At 42.4% G+C, this 11,354-nt stretch overlaps 1 protein-coding gene across 1 annotated transcript; it reads right to left on the bottom strand.

The window, feature by feature from the left end:
* Nucleotides 1–5,475: 5,475 nt before the first annotated feature.
* LOC119264662 lies at nt 5,476–11,354 on the bottom strand. Its single transcript, XM_037543278.1, has 7 exons — nt 11,328–11,354; nt 7,906–8,031; nt 7,708–7,795; nt 6,965–7,037; nt 5,894–6,863; nt 5,708–5,774; nt 5,476–5,600 (listed from the first exon to the last, which is right to left on the bottom strand). The coding sequence occupies exons 1-7, from the start codon at nt 11,352–11,354 to the stop codon at nt 5,476–5,478; spliced, it is 1,476 nt and encodes a 491-aa protein (XP_037399175.1).

Raw genomic sequence — 11,354 nt, 5'->3', positions numbered from 1 at the left:
ACTCTCATTTCTCCTAATCAGTCATTTGAATCAGTCAGCAGCTACTGTGGCCTGATTGGTGGTGTCTTTACTAAAGTGGCCAGTGAGTGGAAGTATAAAGTAGGTGTTTCTAAAAAAGTAGCCAGTTAACAGAAGCACAAGGGAGGTGTTTCGAACAAGGTGGCCAGTGAGTGGAAGCACAAGGGGTATTTCTAATAAAGTGGCCAAGGGTGGAAACACAAGGGAGGTTTCCAATAAAGTAGCCAGTGAGCAGAGGCACTTCAACCAGGCCACAGCACAGGAGTGGAGGCACTTCAACCAGGCCACAGGAGTAAGTTAAGTGATACTTGTTGGTCCCACAACAGGGAAATTTCACCACATTTAACCTATCTGTGAAGTGAAACACCACATACACACTAGTGAACACACACTAGGGGGCTTGTTACACTGCTTCATTCTACAGCGCTGCTTTACTCTGTTACACTGCTTCATTCTACAGCACTGCTTTATTCTGTTACACTGCTTCATTCTACAGCACTGCTTTATTCTGTTACACTGCTTCATTCTACAGCACTGCTTTAGTCTGTTACACTGCTTCATTCTACAGCGCTGCTTTAGTCTGTTACACTGCTTCATTCTACAGCGCTGCTTTAGTCTGTTACACTGCTTCATTCTACAGCGCTGCTTTAGTCTGTTACACTGCTTCATTCTACAGCACTGCTTTATTCTGTTACACTGCTTCGTTTTACTGTACTGCTTTTTCTGTAGCACTGCTTCGTTTTCTTCGTATTCATTCTAGACACCACGTCATTCTACAACAAAGCTGCATTCTGTTAGGGTTAGAACGAATTACATAGAACGAATTTCACAGATCAGCTTACCTGAATTACCTGAGCACCTCATTTTACCCCAAAACGTGCTCCTTAATCGATCAATACCTTAAACTTTGGCTTGCAGATCTTGACTGAGCAGCTAACGATCAGCCGTTGGAGCTGCTGGCTCACTGGCTGATCTAATGCTGTGTCCCAAACCACACGCTTCTGTATTTCAGCTGCTATGCTAATGAGTGCACTTCACACTGCTGAATGAACTTGACGTTGTCACCGGAATACAAACACCAGACGTGTACAAAACCATAGAGCACATCTAGAAACAGAACATGCTGTACGTCTGTGTTCATAGAAAACACCACACAGTGTCAGAAACCACTGAACTGATTCTATTTGAGATTACGCAACATCTTGGAGAAAAAGAGGAAAATTATGAAAAACTATTGCTTTAAGTTAAATATCATGCAATGTAAAAGTTTTTAAAAGCCCATTTTGTGAGTTTTGCAGTGTTCAAAGATGTCATGCCATGGAAATGAACATATTTATTCACATGTGCACATATTCCTGTTACATGGCAGCGATTTATTAAGGCAGGGATGTAATATATTAGACATTCATCTGAATAAATGATGCTTTATTTTTATTTAACAGTTTTCCTACTTCACAGATATGAAGGGCTCTGTTTTGATACTAAAATGTGTTTCTGAAATAAAAATGTTAAAAACAGTGGCTGTGGCTTTATGGGACTTTTCTCTGGCGTGAAACGAAGTGGAATCTTCCACATTATCACACTGTGAGGAGGATGCTGGGTGATAATACTGCAGTGGGTAAAATGACCGTCTGATTTTTAGAGGAGGTGATCAGTGTTGGCTTAATCAACTCGCATGAATCAGTAGGAAGACGGGTTGTGTGTGGAAATACAGACCAAAAAGAAATCTTAAAAAAGCAGCGCTGGAAAAAAAGACTGAGAAAAGCTGCTGATTCTACCACTGTGGGAAATATGAACATCACAGCAACTTCCAAAGGTGTAGAAATCATGAAAGGTTTTGGTTGTTTTTACGCTGTTGTAACACGTGCAGAATGTGGCTTGGCGTTGTCTTGCTGAAATAAGCAGGATGTCCCTGAAAAAGACGTTGCTTGGATGGCAGCAGATGCTGCTCCAAAACCTGTATGTACCTTTCAGCATTAATGGGGCCTTCACAGATGTGCCAGTTACCCCTGCCATGGGCACTAACACCCCCCCACACCATCAGAGATGCTGGCTTTTGAACTTTGTGTTTTAACTTGCACTTGTAGATGGAACGACGAACTGAGTTCACTGACAGTGGTTTTCCGAAGTGTTCCTGAGCCCATGTGGGAATATCCGTTACAGAATGATGACGGTTTTTAATGCAGTGCCGCCTGAGGGATCGAAGGTCACGGGCATTCAGTGTTGGTTTTCTGCTTTGCCGCTTACTTGCAGAGATTTCTCCAGATTCTCTGAATCTTTTGATGATATTATGGACTGTAGATGATGAAATCCCTAAATTCCTTGCAGTTGCACGTTGAGAAACGTTGTTCTTAAACTGTTGGACTATTTGCTCACGCAGTTGTTCAGAAAGTGGTGAACCTCGCCCCGTCCTCGGTTCAGCTGCACCCATATGGAAATCTGTTATATGGCAGTAAACGACTTCTACACCGATCAGGCAAAACATTATACCACCTCCTTGTTTCAGCTCCTCTTACTGTAGAGCTGGTCTTTGTAGTTCTACAGTTACAGACTGTAGTCCATCTGTTTCTCTGGTACTTTGTTACCCCCTTTTACCCTGTTCTTCAGTGGTCAGGACCCCCATAGACCCTGACAGAGCAGGTGCTGTTTGGGAGGTGGATCGTTCTCAGTACTACGGTGATGTGGTGGTGGTGTGTCGCGCTGGTCTGAGTGGATCAGAGGAGGATAGGTACCCCCCCTGTGAGCCTTGCTTCCTCCCAAGGTTTCTTCCTCAGCTTTGAGAGAATGGGCAGTGAGTGAACACAGGGTTTAGAAACCCCAGCACTGCTGTGTCTGATCTACTCGCACCAGCACAACACACACTAACACGCCACCACCACGTCAGTGTTACTGCAGTGCTGAGAATGATCCACCACCCAAATAATATGGAGCTCATCCCAGAGGAAATCCATGATCACTACCTGCAGACCTAAGTCATCCCACACATCACAAGTTGTTAAATGATCTAGATTATGTGGTTTCTGACACTGTGTGATATCTAGTTAGTCAACGGAGCATAAAGTATGATTTATGTAGTAAGTACTCATTTCACTGTACTAGTAGTAAGTACATTGACTAAGTAATTGTACTATTTTGGTACTTCTTGGGAATAAACTGGCCCACTGTTTAATTTATAAAAGTAAACTTTGAAGTTTACCACATATCTACTGGCCTGACTGCATGTCTTCAGACTGTGGCAGGAAACCAGAGCAGCCAGAGGAAACCCACACAGACACAGGGAGAACATGCAGACTCCACACAGAGAGGACCTGGTCGCCCCCGAGCAGGCAATCAAACCCAAGCCCTTCTTGCTGTGAGGCCACAGCGCTACCCACGGTGCCACCATACCACCGTGTTACTTTATACTCACTTATACTTTTCTTGAGTACATCTCCATCAAAACACTGAGTACAAGTAGAGACTGATTACACTTAGACTTTTCTGCCAAGTATACTTCAGTATAATTTTGCTCAGTATTTCTCTGATAAGTAAACAAAAGTATACTGAAAGCGTACTTACGTATTTTCAAGTTTAAAGGATCTATACTAATAGCACACTTGAATATACTCAGAAGGTCAGTTCAACTCTTGCTGGCCGGGTGCTCTTGGGCTTGTTTGCCTTTTTATTTTTCTTACAGGACGTACTGGACTGTGTGGTCACTGCTTACATCCCTGCAAATAAACTCTGATATTTTCGTTCCTCAGAAGTTTGAACGTGCTTCTTTCCAAAATCACACATTTCCAATGTGGCTTTCACGTGTGTTCAGGACAGTCCATCCACCTGGATACACTTATGTCAAAATAAAAGAATGACCCTACAGCTTTAGCACTCAGGGTAACCCAGAAGCATATTCTGTAACTAGATGGGAAGCCTTCCTTTTACATTTTTAAACAACTCTAAAACGTTAAAATGGGGCTTTTAGTGACCAAAGCTCTATCATACAATTGAGATTTTTCAGAATTCAGCATCGATTCCTGTTTGGCTGATTTCTCCTTAAACACCCTAATACTTGGTGACATGACATCACCTAGAATAGCTGTTGTTGTTACTAAAGACAGAGGAGAACAGTCTGGAGCATCATCAGGTCCTGCTGGTTCCAGTCGTGAGCAGGTAAGAAAAACCGTAAAACAGGATCCTTGTGTACTGGGCAGATGGCCAACGCTTCCGATACTTAAGGCTTACCTTGGTGGTCCAATGTTCCCATGGGTCAGCTTTAGCAGGTCACATTTTGGGCAGCTCCGCTCTAAAGTCGTCGTTTCCACCAGCAGCTCCCACAAGATGGAACAAGAGCATTCCTCATGAGGTAAAGAGAGAACGAGAGCATTTCAGTTAATGAAGGAGAAGGCCTGATTGAAAAACAATAATACGAATCTCTACAGTTGATATCTCACATATTTACAACATTAAAACACAACAAGGAGCCAAAATTACTTTGAAAAACACCACAGCTGAAGTTAAAGTACAGAAATATCCAGCAAACCTTCAAGTGTCCTGAGTTTTTGTATGTAATGCTTATAATCGTATTTTTTGGTGTGTGGGACTATTTAGCTTTACAACACCCTGCATGTATTTCTCTGTCAGGAATGGATTAAAAATTTTTTTTTTAATCAGGACTCACTCAGAACAATCATAAGACAACATCTAAAGTGGTGAAATCAAGCATATTGGGTAAAATCTTTCTGTGATGGAGCTGTTAGAGGCATTAAACTCTGGTTCCCATCATTACCACTGTGAGCAGTTCATGTCAAATCACTCTGAATGACTCGGTTTACATGTTAATGACTTCATTTTTGGAAAATTAAAAATGAAATTTCCTTTTTAAAGCCTGAACAAAACCATTTACAGCTCACATTTCTGAGACTTATTTCAGAACACAGTATATTCAAAAATACTAGAGGGAAACCAATATTTTTAATATTTTTAATGGGGGAAAAAGGGAAAGATGAGATGAAGATGCAGATGAAAATGAGATGAAGATGCAGGATCTTCTGAAGCAGAAGACTCTTCTCAGGGACATGAAGGGATGAGAATGGAGCCACTTCTTTTTTCTGCATGTGGTGGCATCCTCAGTACCTGCGGGGCTGTACCTTCGGTAGTTCTGATAGGCGGTGAATATCGCAGAGCACTCACCACTCAGATCATTCAGGTCAGGAGATCCAGCACATTCTCGGATCAGGTCCTCGAATTCTGGTAGACCCGGTTCACTGAGGACGGTGCTGCACGACCAGGTGCTCAGATTTGTTGAAGCAGCACTCTCGCACCTTCCTTTGTACTTCAGGCAACCCCAAGACCTGTGATGCCTCCACAGCAGAGTCAGTGTCTGGGAAAGAACTACAGACCTCCATAACAATATCAGAAATGGCTCCATTCTCATCAGTGATGAGTCGCCCACCAAGGACGGGATGAAGACATGGGAAATTAGAGGGGTTCCACACGCCGAGATGGGATGCATCCAAAACAGAAGACACTTCTCAGGAACTTGAAGACACGAGAACTGAGTCGCTGCTTCTTCATTGTTCTGCATGCAGTGGTGTCCTCAGTACCTACAGACAGAGACAGGGGGAGGAGGATCAGTTTGTAGCACTGGGAGAATCTGGACCACCTTAAACACAAAACATTATGAAACCTCAAGAGAAACTGAGACACTCACCATCTGGGTGGGCAGGAGTCTCCAAGTCTTCCTCATTTTCGACCAAGTCGTCAGAGGCTTCAGTCACCTGGAAATCACATCACAGTTAAATTACATTAAGTGAGGAATCCAACATAAGACTGAGCGTTACACTAGGAGGAAATCAGTAAAATCAGGAAATCAGGAGAATCAGTTCAGTCTACTTACCTGAACAGCAGGGATGGCGCTGCACAAATCAGGGGAATCTTCAAGGGGGGACTCAGTGCACCTCACCAGGTATGTGCCAGGTCTGTTTTTGGGGCCATACCTTCGGTAGTTCTGATAGGCCTCGAATATCTCAGAGCACTCATCACTCAGATCACTGTGATCAGGAGATCCACCGCATTCTCGGATCTGGTCCTCGAATTCTGGTTCACTGAGGATGGTGCTGCAGGACCAGGTGCTCAGATTTATTGAAGCAGCACTCTTGCTCCTTCCATTGAACTCATTTGTTCTTGGCCGCTGATCTGAGTCCTTCTGAACTTCAGAAAACCCCAACCCCTGTGATGCCTTCACAGCAGTGTCAGTGTCTGGGGAAGAACTGGAGACATGGAAACATCCCAGAGCGTAGTCAGCAAATGCTATCAGGATGGCATTAACAGCATGTCTGATCGTCCACTGGTCAACATAAGATGCTCCGTTTGTCAGGCGCTTGCTCAAAAGGCTTTTGTATGCCTCACTGACAATATGAGAAATGGCTCCATTCTCGTCAGAGAAGAGCCGCCCACCAAGGACCTGGTGGGTAATTTTTATATGGGACATGGTCTCCAGTTCGTCTATCAGACGCTCCACCAGGCGCTCGTAGAGAGAAACCACAGGGACCCCAACCATCAATGACTCCAGCCGCTTGACGAGCTCCTCCGCCATCTTCTTGATGAATGCGGGAGGCACAGTAAGGACCTTAGAGTCTTCAGGATCCTGACTCAGAGTGACTTCCTCGACCATTGGTGATCTCCTATGACAACCAGCAGCAGACGACACCTCCTCGACTTGGGCCTGACTCTCCTCACGTTCGTGCTCCGGGCTGGCCAGAAACTCCTCAACTCCATTCTCTTCTGGAGTTTCGTTTCCTAATAGCCGAGCACTGAACAGAGTGTCAAGGGACTCGCTGGGAAGGTCGAATGTCAGCTCAGGGGATCTGTGAAAGATTAAAGGCTTGCTTTAGTCTTGAGTGTAAACTACTGACCTGAATAATCTATTAAATGAGTAAAACACACCAAAAACCTGAACAACACTCACGTTTCTGGCTGCACAGGAGGAGGTGGAGATGGATCATCAAAAACATCCAGGCCAACTTTCTCTAACCAAGCACCTGGAATTATTTGGGGGAGAATCACACAAACAAAGAGCCCAGTTAAATGAAGGAACACAGTTATGCTCAAAACTTAAAGCTATTAAATAGTTTAACAGCTAATTTTGCCCTCTTGAAACTGAAATATGGAGCCAAACTATTCCCAGAATTATAAATCAGACAGTTCCGGTCCTACAATCTGCTAAGCCACGTTCAAAGCCGTTATAAACTCCACGATATACCACTCCTATGACCGTCTAACAACAACTGAACTGCGTATTTCTACTCCACTGCACAAAAAACCTTGTTGTGTAAATGGAATAATCTTAGACTCTAATGCTGCTCGCATGGACCATCAAGTGTACTGATGAAGTGAGAACCCGTTTTGTTTAAACTGAGGGGCTGGCAGCTTATGTTCTTATCTAGAACATAATCGTTAAGAACAAAACAAAAACGTTCTTATCTAGACTGGTCAGCAAGCTAACAGGCTAAAAGAGAGCAAACAGCTTAAACTCCATCACTCGTATCACAGGCTTGAATTACGCTATGATTAACAGTAAAACTACAGTATAAAAGTCTAAATAATGTCACATGAATGTTTATCATCCGTTTTAAGAACGGCCTCTCGTGGCTGATTGCTTCATTATAAGGAACCTGGGCACCACTAAAACCTCTCAGTTCAAGATCTTACCTTTTATGGCCTGAACTGGTGGTGGACAGCTAGCTTTAATTGGCGGTAGGACGCAGTAAGAGCGAGCACGCATGTCCACATACAGAGCCTGAAAGAAACATAAGATATAAGAGAATTAAGTACTGATGCATTCCTAATCTGTACACACGTGTAATATATTATTTATTATATATATATATATATATTGTATCCACATACCTGACAGGTCTTTTCTTGCTTCTGCCTGACAGGTGCCAGATTGATGAAGCCACTGTCCTCTTTGAGCTCCCTCTTCTTGGTGGGACCACAGGAGCCCTTGGCTTGTCTCTCCTTTCGCTTTCCGCTCTAGAGGCAGATAAATCACGAGATAAGCACATTTTCCACAACATACCCACCACTGATATCTGGTGGTCCAACATCAGCCACTGAAAAGTCGTGGTAATTTTTGTGGTTGTAATTCCAGCGATTACTGTGTCTTTACTTGTTCATGTCCTTGCTCTCACTCTACAGCTGCTAAATGGTTTTTCACTGTTTTTAAACAATGACAATAAAGATCCATCTGTCTGTCTAATCATGAACACGGCTCATCCTCTCAGCGGCACGTATTATCAGACTTCTCAGAGTAATAACACTGATCTAGGATCAGCTTCTGCTTTTATATTACACTGAATAAAACTCCATTAAATGAAGAGACCTGATCTTAGATCAGAGCTTTCTCTGAGATCACCGATTAATGTGGCCCAACGTCTTTTAATACAGACCTTTACGCACTTTGTCCTTCAGTTGGACGCTGCTGTCAACAAATGTGATATTCTCATGTACGACTAGCAGAGAAACAGCATGAAGCCCCATGATGTACATGTTACTTGTATGGTCATTCGAATAGAAGAGAGCGTAATGTTCAGTCGTCAAACAACACATTCACCTTCATCTGTTCTAACTGGTGAATCAATGTAACATGTCCAATTGGCCTGACTGCATGTCTTTTGTGGGAGGAAACCGGAGAACCCGGAGGAAACCCAAGCAGACACAGGGAAAACATGCAAATTCCACACAGACAGGACCCCAATCCCCTGGTCACCCGGCCGGGGAATTGAACCCAGAACCTCCTTGCTGTGAGGCGACAGTGCTACCCACCACGCCATCGTGCTGCCCTTATGTACACACACACTCGCACGCATGTATATCAATGCATGCACACACACACACGCATGTATATCAATGCATGTACACACACACGTATGAATGTATATCAATGCATGTACACACACACGCATGTATGTATGTATATCAATGCATGTACACACATATGTATCAATGCATGTACACACACACACATATCAATGCATGTACACAAACACACACGCATGTATGTATATCAATGCATGTACACATACGTACACACATGTATGTATATCAATGCATGTACACATACACACACGCATGTATGTATATCAATGCATGTACACACACATGTATATCAATGCATGTACACACACATGTATATCAATGCATGTACACACACACACACACACGTATGTATATCAATGCATGTACACATACACACACGCATGTATGTATATCAATGCATGTACACACACACGCACATATGTATATCAATGCATGTACACACGCACACGCATGTATGTATATCAATGCATGTACACATACGCACACGCATGTATGTATATCAATGCATGTACACACACACACACGTATGTATATCAATGCATGTACACACACACACGTATGTATATCAATGCATGTACACACACACACACACGTATGTATATCAATGCATGTACACACACACACGTATGTATATCAATGCATGTACACACACACACGCATGTATGTATATCAATGCATGTACACATACGCACACGCATGTATGTATATCAATGCATGTACACACACACACACACGTATGTATATGAATGCATGTACACACACACACGTATGTATATCAATGCATATACACACACACATATCAATGCATGTACACACACACATCAATGCATGTACACACACACATATCAATGCATGTACACACACACGCATGTATGTATATCAATGCATGTACACACACACACACACGCATGTATGTATATCAATGCATGTACACATACACACACGCATGTATGTATATCAATGCATGTACACACACATGTATATCAATGCATGTACACACACACACACGTATGTATATCAATGCATGTACACACACACACACACACATATCAATGCATGTACACACACACACACGCATGTATGTATATCAATGCATGTACACATACGCACACGCATGTATGTATATCAGTGCATGTACACATACGCACATGCATGTATGTATATCAATGCATGTACACACACACACGCACATATGTATATCAATGCATGTACACACACACACGCATGTATGTATATCAATGCATGTACACATACGCACACGCATGTATGTATATCAATGCATGTACACACGCACACGCATGTATGTATATCAATGCATGTACACACACACACACGTATGTATATCAATGCATGTACACACACACACGCATGTATGTATATCAATGCATGTATACATACATGCGTGTGCGTATGTGTATCAATGCATGTACACACACACACACACACACACACGTATGTATATGAATGCATGTACACACACACACACACGTATGTATATCAATGCATGTACACACACACATATCAATGCATGTACACACACACGCATGTATGTATATCAATGCATGTACACATACACACACGCATGTATGTATATCAATGCATGTACACACACACGCACATATGTATATCAATGCATGTACACACACACACACGTATGTATATCAATGCATGTACACACACACACACACACGTATGTATATCAATGCATGTACACACACACGTATGTATATCAATGCATGTACACAAACACACACACACACGCATGTATGTATATCAATGCATGTGCACATACACACACGCATGTATGTATATCAATGCATGTGCACATACACACACACGTATGTATATCAATGCATGTACACACACACACACACACACACACATGTCAATGCATGTACACACACACACACGTATGTATATCAATGCATGTACACACACACACACACACACGCATGTATGTATATCAATGCATGTACACATACACACACGCATGTATGTATATCAATGTATGTACACACACACACACACGCATGTATGTATATCAATGTATGTACACACACACACACGTATGTATATCAATTCATGTACACAAACGCATGTATGTATATCAATGCATGTACACACACACACGTATGTATATCAATGCATGTACACACACACACACACACGTATGTATATCAATGCATGTACACACACACGTATGTATATCAATGCATGTACACACACACACACACACACACACATGTCAATGCATGTACACACACACACACGTATGTATATCAATGCATGTACACACACACACACACACGTATGTATATCAATGCATGTACACATACATACACAGACAGATAGATAGATAGATAGATAGATAGATAGATAGATAGATAGATAGATAGACAGACAGACAGATGAATATATGAATATATCAGCGTTAGAAACTCTGGACTTACCTTTTTCTCTTTGTGCTCCGACTCCAT

Source organism: Pygocentrus nattereri, chromosome 12 (assembly GCF_015220715.1).
Source record: "Pygocentrus nattereri isolate fPygNat1 chromosome 12, fPygNat1.pri, whole genome shotgun sequence".
NCBI classification, from domain to species: domain Eukaryota; kingdom Metazoa; phylum Chordata; class Actinopteri; order Characiformes; family Serrasalmidae; genus Pygocentrus; species Pygocentrus nattereri.
The sequence above is the reverse complement of the archived record's forward strand: the minus strand, read 5'-3'. Positions and strand labels throughout refer to the sequence as shown.

What these genes read in the sequence shown, in the direction of transcription:
- LOC119264662 (XM_037543278.1), bottom strand. Translation starts at nt 11,354, where the DNA reads ATGGAGTCGGAGCACAAAGAGAAAAAG. An exon ending in GCGCCATCCCTGCTGTTCAG is followed by an intron (nt 5,775 to 5,893) that starts GTAAGTAGACTG and finishes TGTGATTTCCAG; the next exon opens with GTGACTGAAGCCTCTGACGA. An exon ending in GACTCCTGCCCACCCAGATG is followed by an intron (nt 5,601 to 5,707) that starts GTGAGTGTCTCA and finishes CTCTGTCTGTAG; the next exon opens with GTACTGAGGACACCACTGCA.